General features: G+C 38.0%; 1 protein-coding gene across 3 annotated transcripts in view; it reads left to right on the forward strand.

The window, feature by feature from the left end:
* Positions 1-23,716, forward strand: part of VGLL4 (vestigial like family member 4) — a 193,010-nt gene that overhangs the window by 56,179 nt on the left and 113,115 nt on the right. The window contains exon 1 of one of the 3 annotated variants that reach the window (XM_069083928.1): positions 541-1,946. The exons of 1 other annotated variant lie outside the window; for it this stretch is intronic. In XM_069083928.1, coding sequence (XP_068940029.1) covers positions 1,943-1,946 — 4 coding nt within the window. In that variant the 5' untranslated portion in view covers positions 541-1,942. Of the gene's footprint in view, positions 1-540; positions 1,947-2,391; positions 3,006-23,716 lie in introns of those variants that run through there. One more of the 3 variants, XM_069083926.1, reaches the window with a different exon arrangement.

A 23,716-nucleotide genomic window follows, 5' to 3' on the forward strand; every position in this document is an offset into this window, starting at 1 on the left:
CTTCCTTCCTTCCTTCCTTCCTTCCTTCCTTCCTTCCTTCCTTCCTTCCTTCCTTCCTTCCTTCCTTCCTTCCTCTTTCCCTCCCTCCCTCTTTCCCCCCTCCCTCCCTCCCTCCTTCCCTCCCTCCTTCCCTCCCTTCCTTCCTCCTTCCCTTCCTTCCTGCCTTCCTTCCTTCTTTTCTTCTTGCCTTCCTCTTCTTCCCTCCCTCCCTTCTGCCCTTCCACCAATGGGTATATTTTTCTATTTCTCACTGCTTTTGCTGCCTATCCTCTTGTAAATAAAGATCTTTCCATATTTCCATGTGTGCTTCAGAGTGGTTGCTTTATGGCACCATGCTATTTAACTGCATATTTTGTGGGATCATAGCTATGATTTCAGTGGTGTAAGGAGTTCCAGTGAGAAAACTCCTTGACCTGCATTCATTTCACATAGTCTTAGAGAATTTCTGAGGACACCAGAGATTGGTTACTTGCTCATCGTTACCCAGCCAGTCTCTATAAGCTAGAAATGAAACCTGAAACAAGGCTATGCCATTAGTAGACATTAACATATGCAATTTATTTATTAGCATACGACAATCACATGTTAATATAATATTTAACATACCTTCTTTATTTAGCCATTTTCCAAATGTTGGACATATAAATTGTTTCTGGGTTTTTTTTTTTGCCTTTAAAAAATAGAACTGCTTTGAATAGTTTTGTACAAATAATTTTTGCTTTGCAATATAATTTTGATTTTGAAATAAAGGGTTTACATTAGAAGTCCTAGATTGAAAGGTATGATCAGTTTTATGATTCTCCAAAATTCTATGCCCATCTACAGTCTCAACAATAATGTATTAGAATGACTGTTTCTCCACAGCCCAGCTAACATGGGATTTTATCTTTTCCCCCTCATTCTAGTATGTCTAATAAGGTTTTCTTGATTTTCATTTCTCTGCTTCTTAGGGAATTTGAACCTATTTTCATGGGGTTATTAATAGGTTCTATTTCCTTTTTTTGGTAAAGTGTCTAAACATTCCCTTTGACCTTTTCTCCATTGGGAAGTGTGCATTATTAGTTTTCTATATATGCATCAATTTTGGTTGGTAGAACTTTTATCACTATCTCTACTGCAAACATTTTCCCCAATGTTTGTTTCCTTTAATTTTAGAGATACTGTTTTGTTTTTTAATCTTTATGTAACTACTGAACTGCTGGCTTAGGGGGAGGGGAGCAAGGCTGGAGATGTACCTGCCACTAAAGGGACTCTCATAGATACTAGGTTCACCCTTAGGGGAGCCTGGCCTCTAAAGAGGGGGTCAAACTCTGTTTGTTGTCTCTGGCTTTTTACATCCAGATTGTAGAACTTTGCGGGAGGGAACCCACTTAAAGAGGGCTTAGGTTTGGCTCTTTTTCTATGGTCTCCCTGAAAGAGAATACAAAGGTACTCAATATATGATGTAGGACAAGTATAAGGCAGCTATTTATTTTCTCCACTATAAAATAAATGTTTAAACCATAAAAGACTCAGAAGCATGCACTGACCAAGACTTTAAAAAAAATGGTATAGGCTAACTTCTGACTCCTATTTTATTCTCCCTGTATTCTACCTCAGCCAGTGAGGTGAGACCATTGAATAGGTGTTTTACCTTCAAAATAGCTCTGCCCTTTCCAAGCAACTCCCTCAAGGTCCATGTCTTTTGGCAAGCTGGGACATGGTCTGGCTCATCTTCCTGTTACTGGTTATCTTCTCCAAAAGGGGTGTAAATACAAAAAAAAAATTATTCCTGCTGCCAGTCAACTCCAACTGAAGACTCCAGGAACTCTCGCATTTCTGAAGTAGCTGGTCCTGAAGGGTCCATCTCTCAGGATCACTGTTTTGGTCACCTGTGCCCAGGGACAGAACCACAAACAGAAGAGACAGCCAGGACCTGAAATCTGGGCTTGGGTTCACTGCCATGGGTAAGGAGGAGAATAATGTTTCCCCACACTTGAGAGGTCCAAGAGTGGACCTCCCCAGCATCCCACTTGTCAGATGGGAAGACAGAGAGCATCGGAAGGTAGAGTCACACCTTTTAAGGTCTCCTGGATGAGTCTCTCCAGGCTCAGGGATCAGTTCCCTTTTATGTATCCTCCTTCCCCCTCCCCCCGTCCCCCCAATCATGAAGGCGAAGGGATTGTTGTGGTGTTTCAAAGTCCATCTGCACTGAACCCATGTATCCCCAGAGGTGGCCAGAGGAGCTCAGATCACCTTTACCGAATGACTCCTGGTACATTTGTATAATTAAACCCATCAATTTTTTTTGTGTCCAATAATGTCTTTTATTTGTTTAAATTATAAAAACGTTTCCTCTCTCTATAACTGAGACAAATGTTCCTTTTTTTCTTCTAGTTTTTTTTTCCTTTCTAATGTACAGATACTCAGGAGAGTACCGCATTCCCCACCACCATTACCTTGTTTCTGGCTAATGTAAATGCTTCCTTTTCCCCTCACCCCTGTGCGGCTGGGAGTGGTTTTGCAGGTTGCCCAGGGATCCTTTTAAAATCACTTGAGGCAGGAAAGGGGTAGGGCTGGCGGAACACTGGGAAAGAACAGCCCTTAGTCTTTACACTAAGGGATTGGATTATATGCTTTTTATGTCCCTTGCAGTCCTGACAATCTATGTATGCTCTGTAGTTCTGGGTGGTGTTAGATGGATTTGTGTTCTTGTAATCAGCTGGCCCTCCTGGCCACTGCTGTGAAGATGCAACATCCAAATGCTGCTACGAGTCATGGAATGAGTGTGTAATTACCTTGCAGAGGCGGCTTTCCGGGTGGTACGCTAGGACATGTTGTGACTTGGTGGTGGAACTTGCTTCTGTTCTGGAAGATGATTTGGGAGTTGAGAGGATTCCACTTGGTAACATGTGGTTGTTGAAGACGCGGATGTTCTTGGCATGTTAAAGTTGGAATGGAGCAGCTTTTAAAAAAGAGGAAAAAAGCAGAATGTTTGTTTCCCCAACATAAAACAGGGTACAATGGTAAGAAGCATGTTTTTCCTTCCCAGGCATTTATATTGAGTTGAATGAATGCCTGGAGTTTCAAGTTACTTGGGTGTGAAAAGGTGACAAGTTTATGTCATCTAACGCTTTGTACCTGTTCTTAGAGGAAGTCTTCAGCTATTAACTGCCCCCCTCCCTCAGAAGATGCCTTCTGTGCTGAGGTCCATGAAAGGATGACTATATCAAACAGGGGACACTTGCTTTTTGTGTGTCCAGGACCCCTCTGGTGGCCCGAGAGACTCTCAGAATAGTGTCTTGTGTCTACATTCAGATTGGAAGGAAATGCTAAATGTCAGTTAAAGGTCACTGAAAATAAAGATACAGTTTTTTCCCCAAGTTCACAGACCCTATGAAATCTCTCCATTGACTCCTTGGCAGTCCAAGGACCCAGGGTTAAGAATCAAATCCTTTAGCTAAGATATCCTTATACTTTCAGAAAAGTGAAAGGCTAGGTTTCCTAATTCTCTCATTTTTCTTTCTTGATAATGTCTCAGAATTGGAGAGCTAGAAGGAGCCTTAGAGATCTACTACTACAGATCTTAGTGCAGAAATTGGGCCGAGGTCAGGGGCAAAACCCACCCACTATGCTTCATGAGACTTGGCTGTCAAGTCGCCTTGAAGTTTTTGAAGACAGGAGCTAAACAAATTTGCCTCTATCAAAGGCATCTGGGTGATAATGGATAGAGCTTTGAGCCTGGAGTCAGGAGACCTGAGATACTTACTAGTTATGGAGTCCCTGTAAGTCACTTGACCTCAGTTTCCTCATCTGTAAAATGGGGATGATAATAATAGCACCTTCTTCCCAGGGTTGTTTTGTGTAACAGATGAGATAATATTTGTGAGCACAGTTCCTGGCACATAGTAGCTTAATAACTGTTTCTTAATTCTGAATCTTACTCTCTTTCCTTCCCTCTGTTTCTTGTATAAGGCAATAGAAAGGAGAATGTTTCATAAAATGTCAGGGTGCAACATTTATTTTGCAGATAAGGAAACTGAGTCCCCAAAAGGTTGTGGCTTGTTTCAATCACTATTCTTGCTGCTTAAGGTCCTCTATAGACAGGAGAACTGGGATGTGAGTCTGGCTTTCTGGTTCATTCTGCAGTATTTTTTCTCTTACACCACCCTTCCTCTGTGGCTGCAAACAAGCTTTAGGATTCAACAATTGGGAGGCGTGGTGTGGGAATTAAGAAGTGAAGATCTGACCTTAGGGTGTATGTAGTTAACCAGAAAGTAATGCCTGGAATGACTGCATTGAAAGTTTTTGCCAGAATTCTAGGCAAATACCATCATCTTATGAAAAATGTGAGGCATTCTAAAAATCCATTTTTAAAAGAGAACTAGCCTGTGATGCTGGTCTCTAATACAGTTTCTTGTTTCCATGGAATTTTACTGGTTGAGGTTAGAAATGTGTTATAATTGCAGAATGAGACCTTGTAGCTTATTGCTGGTTTAAGTAATCCCTGAACCCTGGTGAAGTATTATTTTTTTCTTTTTTCTCCTGAAGTCATACCCAGTAGATTAATAATTAAGAGGTGGTATGTGTGTGTGTCTGTGTGTTTGCTCATGCTGTCCAGCATGTGACTATGACATGAGAGACGCATTCAGTAGTAAAAATGTGACATTATTTATATGTACATGTTGGAGAAAGGTCAACATTACTGCATGAAATTTCAATAAAGCAACTACAGAAAAACCTCATCTGAAGTCTCTGAAGTCAGCCTCAGTCTTTGGGAGACAACTGAAGATCTTTTAAAATCACAGAACTGAAAGGGACTTAGAGAACATTTAGTCCAGCATCTGCATTTTTCCATGAGATGTTCAGTTCAGAAAGGTTAAGAGACATGCCCAAGGTCACATAGTTAGAATGACAGAAAAGGAACTCATATCTAGCTTGTCTGACTCAGAATACAGGGATTTTCCCACTACAAATGTGCTGTTCCTTTTTAAAAAATATTTTTTCCAGTTAATATAAAAATTTTTAACATTCATTTTTTTAAAATTTAAGTTTCAAATTCTCTCCCTTCCCCTCTTCCTCATCATAGAGAATACAGGCAATTTGAGACTGGTTATACGTGCACAGTGAGGCAAAACATATTTCCATATTAGTCATGTTATAAAGAAAACACAGACCAAAAAGAAAACCCACAAGAAAAATAAAGTTAAGAAAAAAAGAATGCTTTGATCTGTATTCAGACTCCATCAGTTCTTTCTCTGGAGGTGGATATCATTTTTCATCATGATTCCTTTGGAACTTTCTTTGTATTGCTGAGAATAGCCAAGTCATTTGCAGTTGAAAATTATTCAATATTGCTTTTGTTGTGTTCAGTGTTCTCCTGGTTCTGCTTATTTCATTTTGTATCTGTTCATGTAAGTCTTTCCAGGTTTTTTGGAGAGCATCCTGCTTATCATTTCTTATAGCACAATAGTATTCCATTACAATCATATACCACAACAATCATTCCCCAGTTGATGGGCATCCCCTCAATTTCCAATTCTTTTATGTTGTTTCTTTTAAAGAAGATCAGACATGTCCTTCAGACAAACTCAAAAATGCCTTTAATAGGCATCATCCATTCTCACCACCTTTGTAACAAAGGTTATATATAGTGTGTATACATGTAATATACACGTATATTACATATCACATATATAATGTACACTCATATTACACATATGCTGCAAAACCTCATTAAGACTACATTTCCTTTTCTTTAAGTTAGGACCATCCCAGATAATTCTGAACACAGCGTTACCTAATGATGATGATGATGGTCATAATATCAGCTAGCATTTATATAATACATTAAGATTTGCTAAGTGTTTGACACATTATCTTATTTGATCCTAACAACAACCTTGTGGGATAGGTTGTCCCCATTTTATAGATGAAGAAACTGAGCTCGAAAGACAGTAAGTGACTTGTCCAAGAACATATAGCTAGCTAGTGTCTGAGGCAAAATTCAAATTCAGGTCTTCTTGACTCCACATCTAGCATGCTATCTGTTATATCAGTGGAACTGCATTTTAGACTAAGTCAACCAAGTACATTAGTTATTCATAATTGTATTAGTAACTTATTATATCATTATATTATAAATGATTAATACCTATCATTGCTAATATATTAAATTTGACTCTACTAATATAATATTTATATTTGGTATGTTAGTAATAATAGACATGAATAACTTCCCCAAGGTTTCAGTTGAATGTCCTCTTCCTTAGGTCTGTTAATCGGGAGACAATAATGGTTCTTAGTGTCCCCCTTCACTAATTTAGCAGTGTTTGCCATGGGGAAGTCAGTCTCAATTTTTCTTCTATGAATTGACTAGAGACTTGTAAATTAGGGAGCCACTTTAGACCTTATAGCATTCAGTGAATGCTGTACAACATTCACAGCAAACTGGCAGCCTGTGTTTGAAGATGTCCCGTAATGGAGAACTCCCAAGCTTGCAAGGTTCCCATTCCATTTGTGGATAGTTCTGATTATTTAGAAAACTTCTTCTTTCTGAGCTGAAATCTACCTCTGTGCAACTAAGCTAAACTGATGTCTAACCCCTTTCCATTGAACAATCCTTCAGCCATTTTAAACAGTACTTCTAAAGCACGGTTTTTGAAGCTCTTTACTGCCTGGTTACCCTCCTCTAAGCATGCTACAGATAATAATTGTCCTTCCTAAAATTTGGTACCCAGAACTGAAAAAAATATTCAAGACATAATCTGATTAACCAATAAACATTGATTAAGCATCCATTATTATATGCTAGTCCCTGTGTGAAGCTCTGGGACAATGTAGGGTGGGATTATCACTTCTCTTCTTCCAGACACCCTATTTATGTTAATGCACACTACATATGCAGTTGGTCTTTTTGGTTGCCATATTAAAGCATTGGCTCATTTCAGGATACCAAAATCCCTAGTTCTTTTTCACATAAACAGCTTTTTACCAATAAGACCCTTAGAGTCATAGATTTAGAGCTGATTGGTGCCCCAGAGGCCAGCTAGTCTGACCCCTTCATTTTATCTTCTACTTATGAATGACTTTACTTTTTACCTCTGTTCATTTTCCTTTTATTGATTTGTTCCTGCCTGTTAGGATGTACTTTGATCCAAAATTGTCACCCAATGTAGTAACTTTCCTACCAAGGGATAGAGTTCTGGGTCATTCACAACTTTGGTAAACATTACTTCATTTAATTCCACAATAATCTCTTTAGATAACTTTGCCTTTTTTTTCTCCAATGGAATAATTTTCTGTTGCATTATCAGATTTGTTCCTGAGAGCCTTCTGTCCAATGTTCTTTTTGGATCTCAAGCCGTCCACTTTTCTTTTTTCAAATTTCTATTTTATTTTTCATTTAACAAACATCTATTTTCTCTCTCTGTCATTCTTTTCTCTATATACAATTTTTTTTAAAAAAGAAAGAAAAATAAAATCCTTGTAACAAATATGCATAGTCTAACAAGACAAATTTCCACATTGGTTATGCCTAAAAAGGTATATTTCATGTACATCTGCTTTCTTAGAATCTGGCATAGAAGTCACATTCCAGGGGATTGTCCTCTTTGCTTAGTTTAATAAATTGATAACATTTACATAGCACTTTAAGGTTTGCAGAGTATGTTATAAATAGTATCTCATTTGATCCTCCCAACAACCCTGGGAAGTAGGTACAATTGTTATTCCCATTTTACAGATAAGGGGACTGTAGCAAAGAGAGGTTAAATGACTTGCCCAGCTAGTAAGTATCAGAGGCAGAATTCAAATTCAGGTCTTCACTCAAAGACAATCAATCAACTAATAAACATGTCTTATGTGCTTACTATGTTCCAGGCAGAGCAGCTAGGTGGTATAGAGTATATAGAGTAACAGGACCTGGAGTCAGGAAGAATCATGTTCCTGAGTTCAAATGTGACTTCACACACTTCCTAGCTGTGTGACCCTGGGCAAGTCACTTAACTTCGTTTGCCTTAGTTTCCTCATCTGTAAAATGAGTCGAAGGAAATGGCAAACCAATGCAATGTTTTTGCCAAGAAGACTCCAGATGGGGTAACAAAGAGTCAGTACTACTGAACAACAACTAATGTTCCAGGCACTGTGTTAAACACTGGGGGCACAAAAAAAGACAAAAGACAGTCCCTGCTCTCATTGAATTTTCATTATTGTGATTGATTGTAGTAGTACTATTATTAACAATAATGGATTTTCATTACCTTTGACTGGAACAATCACCATTACTAATTAAATCCTGTTTTCTTCAAGCTGTCATGGAAAAGTCACTTGTGAATTCTGTGGATTTTTTTTCTTTTTCTTAAATACTCAGCTTTAACTGGGCTACATGCTTGGGGTGGCATTTCCCATTAAAGTCTATCATTTCTGTGTTGAGGGGCACTTTGGTTCTTTTTCCCTCCTGAGCCCCTCTTCTTGCTGAAAAGCAGATCTAGAATTAATCTAACTTTAAGCTGCTGACTTTGAGAAAAACAAAAATTGTGCCAGCATTCTTGTGTAAAGTCATCTAGTTGACTGCCTGGGGATTTAAAATATCTCCACATTAGAAGTACTGTCCTTAGCAGGTTAAACAGGTTTGTCCTGAAAGGCAGCAGGGAGCCAGGTTTTCTTTTATTTTTAATTAACAGCCTGCATTAAGATAATGATGTTGGAATGGTTGTAACAATTTCCACAAGTTTTTTTTTTCTTTCTGTTTTTAAATAGTCCCGTGATTTTTAGAATCCCAGGGTTCAGTACATAGAGTGATCAAACATTAGAAATTTGTAAGGGGCCTTAGTGGACATTCAAGCTAGATTCTTTTACAGGTGAGGAGCCTAAGTTTGTGAGATGATGCATTTAGTTACTTGAAATAACGAGAGTACAGATTAATGTATCTAATGAGAGTCGCCAAATTAGTGTGTTTGGAGGACAGCTTATATGTAAGTCCTTCATTATTTTGGTTTTAGTCTGGTAATTGGGGGGGGGGTTGTTTTGTTTTTTAGCAGTATTTTACTTCAGATGAGTGGGGTGATCCTCCATCACCCTGTATGTGACTGAAGACTCCTTGAGCTGTTTAATTCAACAAATTCTATCTTAGTCAGCTATAGAACTCCTCTCTGTACTTCTGAGAAAGCTCAGTAGCCCATTCTCAGCTCCACCTTTCCTGAAGAAGAGATCCATAGTAAGAGGGTGGCTGACTTCCTGGTACAGAAATGTCTACCTGTTGGGTGGGGCTGCTTTAAATGTCACCAGGCCAACTTGGAGGGAGAGAAGGGGAAGCCACAAGGGAGAGGAAATGGAAAAAGGTATAGGAGCTTGGAAAGCCAAATGGGAAAATTAGCCTTGTGTATGACATACTTAGTAATGTTACCGTCTTCCGTAGGTTTCCTTTCAGAAGGTAATTTTAGGATATTTATGCATTGAAAACATTGCAACTTTTCATGTTTCTTCTGACTTAATAAAGTATATGATAATAAATAATTTAGAAATATATCTAAATATATAATATGTAAATATCAAATTATACTTAAAATATAGAATTATAAACATAGAAATATCTAATAATATATAAATAATGAGACATGTCCTTCATATTATAGAATAATATATTATACAAATATCTAATAATATATAAATCATAAATACATTTATCGAAGTATATAGCATAATAAATTTACACATATCCAATAATGTATAAATAAAAATGTATTTAACATAATAAAATATTAATATATTGACATAGATGCATACATAATAAATTAATAATAAAATAAATTATATTATAAAATACATTAAACAAAATCTGTAATGTATAATACTGTAGTACTACAATAGTATAACTATCTAATAATGTATACAACATATCTAATAGGTATATAATATATAAATAAACATACTTGAAAAAGTATAGAATATAATAAATATATAAATAGTGAAATATATTTAACAAAGTATAGGATATTAGGGCTGCTAGTGGCACAGTGGATAGAATGCCAGCCTGGAGGCAGGAAAACTCCTCTTTCTGAATTCATATCTAGCCTCAGACACTTACTAGCAGTGTAACCCTGGGCAAGTCACTTAACCCTGTCTGCTTCAGCTGCCACCAACAGCCTTTGTCCTGAAGCCAGGAAGAAAGGGGAAAGGTGGGATAGTGTTGCCTGGTTTGCTGGGAAGGGGAGACATTTCCAATAATCCAACCAATTTTTTTAAGTGACTATTATGTAAAATATTGTACTAGGTTTGAGAATACAAGGACAAAATGGAGAGATGCCATTGTATAGTGGAAAGAAAGTACTTGAGTTCAAACACTACCTCTTTTCCTCATCTGTAAAATGAGCTGGAGAAGGAAATGGCAAACCACTCTGGTATCTCTGCCAAGAAAACCCCAAATGGGGTCACAGAGAGTGAAACAATAAAACAGCAACAAATATGGTAATAAATATACAAATGTTTAATAATGTGTAAATAATAACATACATTGGATAAATTCTATACTAATAAATATATAATAATGTAAATAGTGAAAATATTCAATAAAAGTATATAGTGGCATATGAATAATGAAAAACAACATCATCGTGAGGTCATAGGTCTAGAGATGATCAGACGTTTGGGGGTCTCCTTAGGTGGCAGCTATGAACACTTTAGGGATACATCACATCTGTAATCTGAGGTTGGAGTATTCTCTCCTTGGCCCAGAGTGTGATACGCTAGTACCATGGCAGGTGGCCTTTGAGAGTTTGGGAATCCATCGGCTAATGACCAAAGCATGGAGATGAGTGTCTTCAGGCTTAGTGAGCCTGCTCCTCAGACAATGAGCACACTGTAAATGTTGGCCCAGACTCAAAGTCTTTCCAGCTCGGTGAGGCTTGTTGGTGCTTGTGCTTTGCCAAGAGAGCCTTTGAAAACCCAGGGTGGCTATGGGTAATATTTAAAATCTCCCAGAGAGCAAGTCTATTTTGACTCCAGGCAAGAAATTCCCCTCCAGCCTCTTTCCTTGTCCCCCAAATGATTGATATATACCTCGTGTGGATTTTCTTTTCGACGCCTACATGCATGGGCAGGAAGCTGCCTCTATGTGCGTGTATGTGTGTGTGTGTGTGTGTGTGTGCATGTGTGCAATCATGCATAAGCACACACAGGAGCATGTTTGCCCTCTCCACTCTGCCCAGCCTCTCATCCGGCTGTCTTTGCCCACTCCTTGTTCTCACCCAACAGGTTGCTGGCTGACAAGGGCTGGATGAAGTGGCTTTGGCAGCCTGACAGGTGTAGGGAGGCTTGTTGAGATTTGAAGTCTCAATATTCAATGTGTAGTTTTTAGAGTGAAGGGAAACAACACAGGCAGTGGCTTTATCTTTTAAGAGTCAATCAAAAGGCTTTGGGAGAACACAGTAGCTGCCACCAACAGCCTTTGTCCTGAAGCCAGGAAGAAAGGGGAAAGGTGGGATAGTGTTGCCTGGTTTGCTGGGAAGGGGAGACATTTCCAATAATCCAACCAATTTTTTTAAGTGACTATTATGTAAAATATTGTACTAGGTTTGAGAATACAAGGACAAAATGGAGAGATGCCATTGTATAGTGGAAAGAAAGTACTTGAGTTCAAACACTACCTCTTTTCCTGATTACCTGAGTGACCTTGGACAAACAAGTATTTTAATTTTCTCTGAACTGGGTAATCATACCTGTAAGACAAGGGGGTTGGACTAGGTAATCTCTAAGGCCCGTTCCAGTTCTAAATCTGTGATCTTATAAAAAAAAAAAAACTCGCCCTCAAAAAAACCCCAAACCTTCCTTCCTTATTATAGAGCTTATTTTCTGTTGGCAGGACCAAGTATATAAAGCAATAAACAAACAAATGAATCAATAAATGAATGGACAGAAGATTTTTTTTTGAGGAAAGAGATCCCTTACAAGTAGAGGGATCAAGAAAGTATTACAAGACTTGTTTTATTAGTTGAGCCCTGAAGGAAGCTGTGAATTCTAAGGGAACATGACCTGTGTCTTTGCAAAGATGATATGCCAAGTTGGTTAACAACAAATAATCTCATTTGGTTGGCATGTAGAGTGAGGGAGAAATAATGTGAAATAAGTCAGGAAATGTCATCTGGAATCAGATTGGGAAGAGCTTTACCTTTGCAACCCAAATGTGTTTTATTTTGTGCTTCTAAATACATAATTTTGAGAAGTGGTCCATGGATTTCATCAGCTGGTCAAAGGGGTCCAGAACATGAAACCTCTGACTTATCACCTAATCCAACCCCCTGTTTTTTTAGATGAGTTCCTAAGGGATTTATATAGTCACACATGGTGAGAATTCTGTGAGTGACAGCTGGAATCTGAGCCCATGTCTTCTGACTCCAAATCCAGCACTGGCTTCTGAGGGAAGCACTTCTAGTACAATGCTGCTAAACAGTAATATGGTTTTTGGACATATTGCTTGAAGGAAAAGAAAGAAAAAGGAAAAACTGTCCACCATTACCTACTTTTAAGTGAACCAGTTACCAGCTTTTATTTACTTATGCACTTAGTAGAACACAGTGCTAGCATAGTAGCGTCAGATCCTGCCTTTGAGAGGTATTGATTCTGTGACTTTGGGTGATCTCTTAACTGATTAATCTCTTAATCAGTGCCCCAAATAATTCTCTAAGATTAGTTGAGAGCAGATGCTCATCTGCACTGGTAGAAGGCATTTCCTTACTGGAAATCCTTTCTCCCAATGCAGTCATCAAAACAAACATACTATTCTTTGTTCAAGTTCCAGTAACACTTACTGGCCGCCTAGTATTTTTAGGAACTTATACAAAGGGTGCTGAAAGAGACAACTGCATAGAATTTACACTTGTAACAAAAAACATGTAGAATAATCCTGACTGATTTTCCTGTCTCCAGCCTCCCCTTATCACCAGTAGATCCTATATATTTTTGTCAGATTAATCTGTCTAAAATACCCTCTTCCGGGGTAGCTAGGTGGCACAGTGAATAGAGCACCAGCCCTGGAGTCAGGAGGACCTGAGTTCAAATCCGGCCTCAGATACTTAACACTTACTAGCTGTGTGACCTTGGGCAAGTCACTTAACCCCAATTGCCCTGCCCTCCCCTCTCCAAAAAAGCCCCCCCTCAAATACCTTCTTCCCTTTCATCATATTATTCCCATGCTGAGTGTTAGAACTTTTTGCTTCTTCTGTTCCACAAAATACATGATTTTTATTTCGGGGCACAGAGCCACATAGTTTTGGGCTTAGAAACTCTCTTAGATAAAAGGGTACTAGGTATAAGTCATAACAGAAACCGTAAGAACAAACTCCCATTCAAGAGTTCCGAGACAGTAGTGGTACTGGAAAAGGAAAGGCCTTCATTTCAAATTGTTCATATAGTCCCAAGAAAGCAGATAATGAGGAAAACACAGGGCAGCAAACCTTTCTTTAATGGTAAACCAAGACAGAGATTATTGTTCCCTTAGGTTCAATAAATAGGCACTTAATTAGAGAGTACATTTGAAATATAGGTAATACAGTGCTTGGTGCAGGCTTAGTAAGTTTCAGTGAATGAGCGAAAATGACAAAGAATTATTTTACATTCTGCTTATGATATTCTGGGTTGGGTCCAATAAACAGCAATAAGTTTTACAGTCTTTTTCTTGGCTTTTTCCTTCGCCCACCCCCTTATTTCTTAGTTACCTAGAAGTCAGAAACCAGAAGCAGAGTCTTCTCTGCTGGGAAACTCTGTAGCACACATAAAACTCATATTGGGGGCGTCTAGGTGGCGTAGTGAATAGAGCACCGGTCTTGGAGTCAGGAGGACCTGACTTCAAATCCGGCCTCAGACACTTGACACACTTACTAGCCGTGTGACTTTGGACAAGTCACTTAACCCCAACTGCCCTCCAAAAAAGCAAAAAACAAAACAAAACAAATTCATATTGGCTTATTACAGTTTGGTTGACACTTTACCTATGACTATGCGGTCTGCATATAGATAAATGTATCTTCACTTGTGCATTGCATTCTATGTCAAAACCACATGGAAACATTGCTAATGTCACTTTTTTTGTTGTTGTTGGGGAAAATGCTTCAACCAGATATTTAAAGCAGGACATTAGAATTAAAGAAAATACTTTACATAGAAAACTTGAGATTTTCTTAACAATTAATTTATATACTCCGGTTTTTCTCTAAGTAACAGAAAAGGTTGAGTGTACAAATCATCCTGACTAAAGTTTGAGAATCTATGCTAGTTGATCATGGAGTTTATGGAGGTACAATAAATTACTTATAGTTTATAGTGAAAAAAGAGAGATTAAATATAGAGCATTTTCAGCTAGGAGTCTATAGCAGCATGCCTAGTTCAAAGGTAAATTTATTTAAAAAGCTTGTCATCTTGACTGGCAAATATTGTATACCATTTATGGCAATACTTCTCTGAACCTTATATATAATCATAGATTTTATTAATAGCAGTACAGTGCTCTGATGACTAGGAGGACAGACTTAACTACCTTCATCTCTGTTCAGATCCTGTGGTATTTTCTTTAGTTCTGAGAACTGTATTTTAAGAGTTGCTAGAATGTGTCTAAAGGAAAGTGCCAGGATGGTGAGGAGCTTGAAAACACCTTAGGGGGAATGACTAAATGAAATACGGGGTTTTTTAGAGAAGACTAGAGGACAGGGAGTGCAGGGAGTGGGTGGTGTGTGGAGATACCATAGGGAATCCAAGATTTGTTCTGTGTAGATTCAGAAGACAGAATTGAACCAATGGATAACAATGTCAAGGAATCACATTTCAGCTCAATAAAGGGAAGCTGTTTCTAGTAATTCAATGTATTGAACTGCCCTTTGAGGTAGTAAACTGATTTCAGTTAGATAATTCCTTAGAACCATTTCTGGAATTTTATGCATTGGGCTGTGAATTGCTTAAATAAAATGATCACTACACCAATTGAATACTTTCCTGTCACTTATTTCTGAAAATTAGAAATCTATGTGCCAGAACTTTGAATGTCCCTCCTCCATGTGGTCTTGAGTGATTATGGAAGAGAATACACACAGAATCACTCAAGACCACTTGAAGACCATCCGCGGATTGGGAGCCTCACCATTTCCTGAGATATCCCATTGGGCTTTTAGACAGGTCCAGTTGTGGGGAAGTTTTTGCTTGTACTGAACTGAACTCTACCTCATTGGGACTTCTACCCACTGTTTTATTTCTGCTCTGTGAGGCCAACCAGAATAAGTGAGGTCTTTTTCTATTCTAGTCCTTACTGTATCTGACGACAGTTACTCTGCCTTTTCTTCTTCTCAGCTGAAGCATCCTAGTTTCATTAGCCATGCCTTATATGCTCTCCAGTCCTCTCACCATCTCAGTTGCCTCCCCTTGATTGCACTCCAATCTAGTTTATGCCTTTCCTAAAACGTGGCTTCTCAAACTGAAAACTGTATTCCAGCTGCCATCTGACCAGGGCAGAATACAATTAGACCATAACTCCCCTCATTCTGAATGCTATTCTATTGATAACAGCCTAGAGTGACTTTTGGGGCAGCTAGGTAACATTGTGGATAGAGCACTGGGTTTGGAACCAGCAACACTCATCTTCCTGAGTTCAAATCCATTCTCAGACACTTACTAGCTGTGTGACCCTGGGCAAGTCACTTAACCCTCTTTGCCTTGGTTTCTTCATCTATCAGATCAACTGGAGAAGGAAATGGCAAACCACTGCAGGATCTTTACCAAGAAAAACCCAAAGGTATTCTTGAAGAGTCAGACATAACCGAAACAACAGAAAAACAATAAAGAGTGACTTTAGTGGGGGGTGGGATTGTCCATTGTGTTTTTGTATTAATCTTATTTATGGTCCACTTAACTCCCAGATCTTTTTTATCTCTTTTATCCTGACTTGGACAGTTGACTTTTTTTTTAATCTAAATGTAGGACTTTATTAACATTAAATTTCCTTTCATTATATTTTACCTGTTGCTCTTTCAAGCCTGCTGAGGTTTTTTTAGTTCCTGTTTCAGATATCCAGTATCCTAGCTTTGTGACATCTGCAGATTTGATAAGGTAGCCGTCAATTTCTCCATCCAAAGTGTTATCAAACATGGGGTTGAACCTCACATAGGGAACTTTCCTAGAGGCTCTGTTTAAGTTGACATAAATTCAGTCATGGCTTCTCTTGGGTGTAGTCCTTCGGTAAGTTCTTAGTCCACCTGACTATTCTGTTATCTTGTCTACTATGTGGCTGGACTGCATTCTCTTCTAATACCTTTTATTTTTTTAACTGTACCTGTGTTTTCATTGGTTTAGAGAAAACTAAAGGAAAAGAAGAAAGGGAAGAGACACCCCACAACAGAAGCGTCAGTGGCTTAACAGGTTCTGATTACCTTGAGATTTTGATTGGGTTTGCTTTATTTTGTTTTAACTGGACCTGTGACTTCATAGATGTAAAGGAATCCCTTTACCAGTGCAGATCAGCACCTGTTTTGCAACTTATCTTTTAAAATAAGTTATATAGATAGCTCTTGTTTTTATAATACCTGTATTTCTCACTATATCTTTCTTCCTAATCCTACCCAGAGAGCCATGCCTTATAATAAAGTTTGAAGAGGTTTATATATATATATATACACATATACATATATACACACATATGTATGTATATGTGTGAGAGATATATATGTCTGTATGCATATATACAGACATATACATATCTATATATGTGTGTACACACACATGTGGTATGATATTTAGCATTTAGGTCACATCTATTTTGAATTGATTATAGAATCTGGTATAGAATGTTGGTCCCAACCTAATTCCTACCAGACCGCTTTCTAGTTTTCATAGCAGTTTTTATCACTTAAGGAGTTCTTTTAAAGATCATTTATATTTTCAGATTTAGCAAAGACTGATTTTATTGTGTTTAGTTGTTTCTGAATCTTTCTCCTCTAATCTGTTCCATTGACCCCCTTTTTATTTTTTAACCCATAGCAAATGGTTTCAATTATTGCTGATTTATAATATTACATATACTTTATAAGTTATATACTCATATAAATTTTGTATAATGCAGCCGATCTTCATTATTTGTAGACTCTGTATTTGCAAATTCACCTGCTGGCTAAAGTTTATTTGTAACCCCCAAATCAATACTTACTATGCTTTCCCAGTCATTTGTGGATGTGCAGAGAGTCATAAGATTTGAGTAATTGGATGCATACATTCCCAGCAGAGGTTGAACAAGGAGATGCTCTGCCTCCTTGTTTCAGCTCTCACACTGCCAATGTGTGTCTTTTTTTTTTTGAGGTCTGATGCACTAAATTGTACATTTTGGTGCCTTTTTGTTGGTGGTTTCACTCTTTAAAATGGTCCCCAAGCATAGTGCCAAGGTTCTGTCTAGTATCCCTAACCACAGGAAGGCTCTGATGTGCCTCAAGGAGAAAATATGATAAGCTTCATTCAGGCGTAAATTATAGTGCTGTGGGCTGTGAGTTCAGTATTAGTGAATCAACAAAATGGTACACCCAGCAAAAGGAAGAGGAAATTCAAGGATCTGAATTCAAGGCTCCTCTCAAAAAGTGCTAAAGTAAATGCTTGTGAGCAGAGGCTCTCAGAACCTAATCCTATGTTTCCCTAGGAGCAGTGGTTCATTATTTGCTAACTTCTAATGATGAGATTAAACTGTATGTAGTATATACTTTATAATTTATACACATACATGGGGGCAGCTAGCTGGTGTAGCGGATAGAGTGCTGACCAGTATGGAGTCAGGAAGACTCATCTTCCTGGGTTCAGATTTGGCCTCTGCCATTTACTACCTTGTGACTTACTGAAATGACAAGTCACTTTGCCCTGTTTGCCTCAGTTTCCTTATCTGTAAAATGAGCTGGAGAAGGAAATAGCAAATCACTCCAGTATCTTGGCCAAGAAAACTCCAAATGCGGTCACTAGAGTGGAAAAAGACTAGAACTGGAAATTATACCAGTCTCTAGACAAAAGATGAACAAAGAGAAAAAAGTCAATTCTTGACCTGTTGCAGTGAAATGATTTTTGTTTTGGTAGTAGGTGTGCAGCTGAATATGCAACTGAAACACAACTAAACAACAAACTTCGTAATAATTATAATGTATATGGAAGTTCCTGTTCTCTCTTCATTCCTACCCCCCCATCCAATTTCCCTTGATATTTTAGATCTCATTCCTCAAATGAATTTTATTGCTATTTCATAAAGTATAATCTATAAATTAACTTTGGTAGTATTTTGATTTTTATTATATTGGTGTGGCCCAGCCATGACTACTGAAGGGAATATTCTTTCATGCAGATTGAACCATGTATTTTTTAGATGTGGCTGGTGTGGGAATTTGTTTTGCTTAACTATGTTCGTAATGGGTTTTGTTTTGCTTGCTTTTCCAAATGGGTATGGGAGGGAGAGAATTCAGGACTGAAAATAAAATAAAATTGAATTCCAAAAGGAATATTCCCCCAGTTATTTAAGTTATTCTTTATTTCTTTAAGTAGTATTTTGTGTACTTCAATGCAAATATTGAGTGTACCTTAGTGGATTTATTGTTGTTGTTCAGTCAAGCATGACTTTTCATGACCTCATGGATCATCCTGTCTGTGGGGTTTTCTTGGAAAAAACACTGTTTTTTTGTTTGTCATTTCCTCCTGCTCCAGTGGGTTAAGGCAGACAGAGGTTAAATGACTTGCCCAGGGTCACACAGCTAATAAGTGTCTGAGGCTGGATTTGAACTCTAGTTTTCCTGACTGGGCCCAGAGCTCTATCCACTGAAACACCTAGCTGCCTCCTTTAATATATAGGCCTGGCCCCTGGATATTTTATGCATTTTGTATTTATTTTGAATAGGCTCTCCTTTTCCATTATTGTCTCCTACATTTTCTTTTCATTATGATATAGAATGCACTTGATTTCTGTGGATTAATTTTGTATCCTACACATTTATTGAAGCTTTTAATTGTCCCATTGTTTCTTTGCTGATTTCCTAGGATTTTCTAAATAAATTATCATGTCTTTAGTAAAGAGTAGTATTTTTATCTCCTCTTTACCTATCTTCTTACCTTTAATTTCTTTATCTTGATATGATTTCTAGCATTTCTACATCTTTTTTTTTCTGTTTGGAGGGGGAAAGGTAGGGCAGTTGGGATTAAGTGACTTGCCCAAGGTCACATGACTAGTTTTTTTTTTATGTGTGTGTTAAATGTCTGAGGAGGGATTTGACTGACTCCAGGACCAGTGTTCTATTCACTGTGCCACCTAGCAGCCCCACATTTCTTGATCTTTGACTAATAATAGTGAGGATCCTTGCTTTTACTTTTGTACTTATTGGGAAATGATTTACAATTTACAGTTTTAGAGAGTTACCTGGAACATTGAGAGGGTTCTTCTCTATCTTATTAACACATTAATAGTGCATGTAACCTGAACCATGTCTCAGTATCACTAACCAATGATATTTCTTAGCTTTGTTAACTTTATTTTTGGAAACAGCAAAAATTCTTGAATCTGCCATTTAACTTCCCCTGCATACTTTGTGCCATATACATTTTTACCATTGCCCAAAAGAAATGGTTTTTGAGTACCTGTTATGGATAAGGCAAGAAAGAAACCTATCCAAGTGGAAATTTACTTTACTTCTCTGTACAGTTAAACGCAATGGAAGGATCTAGGCAAGGGAGTGGTATTAATGCGAGTGGCAAAATGTTCTTCAGTTCCCCAAACCAATCAATCCTGATTTATGGCTTTGTCCTTCTTCCCTGTTACTGCTGCACACCCACTACCAAAACAAAAATCATTTCACTGCAGCAGTGTCAAGAATTGACTTTTTTCTCTTTGTTCATCTTTTGTCTAGAGACTGGTATAATTTCCAATTCTAGTCTTTTTCCACTCTAGATTCTCTTGTTTGGCAGAGAGTGTTTTGGATGCAAATTGTTTCTATAATTAACTATTTCACAAAGAGCAAGCAAAACATTCTATTCTATTTTCTCGTATGAATAATAATACTATGTAGTAGCTGACATTTATGTAGCATTTTGTGGTTTATAAAAGAATATGCAGAACTTAAAAATGAAGCTCTTCCCGTTATGCTCATCCCAGAAGTGAGAATTATTCTTGATATGTGTGTATATCACAGAAATGTCCCAATTGCTATATTTGTACTCACTTTTTGTAAGAACTGGTTTTGATTGTTGGAAGCTAGAGAATGAGTGTAGGTCAAAGGTATGCATTTGCCCCTCCCTCCCCCCTCCCATCCTTGTGCCTCATTCCTCCCGAACCTGTTCTCTGCTCTTAGCACAAATTCCAATATTCTGTCCATTTCCCACTCCACTATCTCTGCCCCAGCCCCACTTTGCTGCCTTCACAATCTTAGCCCTATCTAGTTAATCCCTGTTCTCTCCTCTTGAATTCTTTGCCTCCCAGACCTTTCTCCACTCATGCCTTGCTCAACCTCACTCTTGTGTTTCCCACCATCTTTCTTCCCCTCATCTACAGTGGAGCCACACAACCATGTTAACTAGGTCCATTACACATATTGGTGTTATCTCATCTTGACTGGATCTCTCCCTGCTGCATGTCAGTGCTTCTATTCTTCTCTAATTGACTGACTTTTTTTCTCACATTCTCCTCAGTAGCTGTTGTAAACCATTTCTCTTTTGGATAGAAAGGATCTGAAGTCAGGAAGACTCATCTTCCTAAATTAAAATCCGATCTCAGACACGTACTAACTGTGTGACCTTGGGCAAGTCACTTCACCTGTTTGCCCCAGTTTCCTCATCTGTAAAATGAGTTAGAGAAGGAAATGGCAAACCACTCCAGTATCTCTGTCAAGAAAACCCCAAAAGGGGTCACAAAGAATTAGACGCAATTGAATAGCAACAACAATGGTATGCTACCTATTTCCTGATCCCTCTCAGCAGGACCTTGCCTGCTACTTGATCAAGAAAGTAGAAGTTATATTGGATTTTCTCTTCTCCCTTATCCCATACCTCATTATCGTCTCTCATTTTCACCTCCATTGTTCAGTCATTCTCAAAGAAATGGTGCTGCTTCTTGTTAAGAACAGTCCTTCCATGTGTGCCCTTGATCTCATCCCTTCTTCTCTCCTCTCTCCCCTCTTCTCCTCATGTCCCTCCTCCTAACAGAAGCCTTTCCTAATCCTCTGTTATACACGCTCTTCCCTTCTCATATCATTAGTTATTATCATCTGTTGTTTCTGTCGGTAGAATGTAAGTTCCTTGGTACTGTTTTCTGTTTTGGTTTTGGTATATTGTCCAAATTAGGTCCATGTTGATTAGTGCTTGTTGACTTGAAATGAATTTGACATCCCCAACTAAATTGAAGTTTTTTGAAGGTAGAAACCCTGGTTTAGCATTTCTATTCTCCATGTCTCTTAATAGTGCACTAGTTTGTTTATTATTTAATCCGAAATGAGTCTGTCAGTGTTATAGGTATATGAATCTGAAAGTAGACTTCAGTTTGGAGTTAACAGTTTATTATATTATTTATCACATTTAGTCCTAATCTCCTAACCAGACAACACATTTTCTCCCATTTCAAAATGAAACTCAAGAGCCATGAGAATTCTACTGACTAGCACTTGAACAATTAATAGGCAATGAGTGACTCAAACCTTTACTCCTACAAGCAGATGGTTTCTTGTATAACAGTCTTTCTCATCAGCCCTTCAGTCGCTCAAATAGAAGTGCTCTCTGACGACAAAGATTGCAGTCTACCCAAGCTTGCCCATCTTGTTCATGTTGGACAAACTGCATGTTTAGTCCCTGCTTCTAATAAAGGAAGAGAGAGGAAGTATCCTTTTTAATGAATGTTCTCTGTATTTCTCTCGATGTAGTAGAAATAAAGCTGAAGTGAATGCCCTGTTTGAAGGGCCCAGTGTCTTTTAGCTCCTTAAAAACAGATTTTTCTATTTTAGAACCACAAAAATGCAACATCATTTTCAGTGTTCTTACACACACCCAAACCCTTGAGGATATTTTTTAAACCGATGACATTAAAAATTGGGAAAACCCCATTTGTAATGGAGGTGTGCGGAGACAAGCAAGGTAAGCACTAAATGAAATTTCACAATCTATTTGGATTATATATGTGCTGTAAACATCATAGTATATTTTAAGAAATTTTCTGGATACAAATGATCCAGAATTTCAGTGAAAGGATTGAAAAACCTTAACATTTTATATTGTAAAGTGCTGAGTAATTAAATTTCACTTTCTGCTACTATTACCAGCTAGTGTTTATGAAGTCCTTTCAAGGTTTGTGAAGTGCTTTGCAAAGATTATTTCATTTTTTATCTTTATGACAACCTTTGGAGTTGGTTGTTATTATTGCCACCATTTTTACAGATGAGGAAACTGAGGCAAGCAAAAGCTAAGTGACTTGTCCAGGTTCATATAGCTAGTGTCCGAGACCAGATTTGAACACATGTCTTCTTGCCTCCAGGTCTACAGCTGCAAGCACTGGGCCACCTTGCTATATTATTTCTTTTGCTAGTAGAATCAATGAAAAACCAGGTCTTTATTTAGAATATCATGACCAACAAAAGAAACATTGGAATGACTTGAGTAATGTAAATGAAGGAAGCAGAACTCTGAATAATTATAATGGCTAGTCTTGATTCCAGGGAATAGATAATGTCAGTTGAAAGACAGGAGGCTAAGTGTGCCAGATATTGTATGTACTAACAGACATGGTAACTGTGTCATTTGGCTTTCCTTTATTTCAGAGAAAAGCTCAATGTGGGGAGGATGGGGAAATTTACCTGGAAATGATTGCAACATGTTACAAAATGAATCCAAAGTAATTTTAAAATTAAATTAAAATTTTAAAAAGAAATTGGAAACTATAGGCAGATTATGTTGAGATTAACTCTTTGTTTCCTGTTAAAATCATTTCATTGGCACATTACCCAATGTGTGTCTGCGTGAAGAAAGATCTGAAACTCAATTTTTCTTCCATTAAACAAAAGAAGAAACACTCCAAGATAATAGAAGGAAAGTTGTTGGAGAGAGAATATTTGCTTCTACTTTGGCTTTTAGATTTTATTAAAATTGACAGCTGCTTCTTCTATGAATCATAGCAGTAAAACAAAACCACTGTCCAGCTTTGTGGTCAAGATTATTGGGCTTTGGGATCTGCCTGATCAGACCATAGGAAGAAGGCTTTTCTCTGTTTTCCATGCAAGTCTAGCAAAGAGGTCAGGATGAGCTACCTCTCCTCGTTCCATCGGAAGCCAGAAAGGTTTTTCCATGCACACTTCAGGAACAGCTGTGCCTTGAAAACAGCCCTCAATAAGATGTAATTTGTCCTGCTTGGGTAGTGCTATGCCATTGAGTGTATAGGCACAATGTCATATTCACTTATAATTTATGCTCTCCCCCAACTTAAGCTATTGTACTACGAAAATGGAGTAGAGGGATGGGCAGGGAGAGGGAGGAGGAATTATTTAACAGGGCAGCAGTGAACACTGGCAGTCCTTACTGCAGCTGGAGCCTAATTTTCTCTTTGGCAGGCTGCAGGGCTATTAGCACAGCCATGGGCATTGGCTGTCTCCTGACTAATCAGAGTTTCAAAGGGGAGTGATAGCCATTTAAATGTAATAGGATTATTCTTGGAATTGTTATACACAAAGCATCTGGACTCTTTAACCCTCTAGGAGCTACCATAGACATT

Source organism: Petaurus breviceps, unplaced genomic scaffold, assembly GCF_028583685.1.
Source record: "Petaurus breviceps papuanus isolate PSGF00001 unplaced genomic scaffold, PetGlider_PUasm1.0 174, whole genome shotgun sequence".
NCBI classification, from domain to species: domain Eukaryota; kingdom Metazoa; phylum Chordata; class Mammalia; order Diprotodontia; family Petauridae; genus Petaurus; species Petaurus breviceps.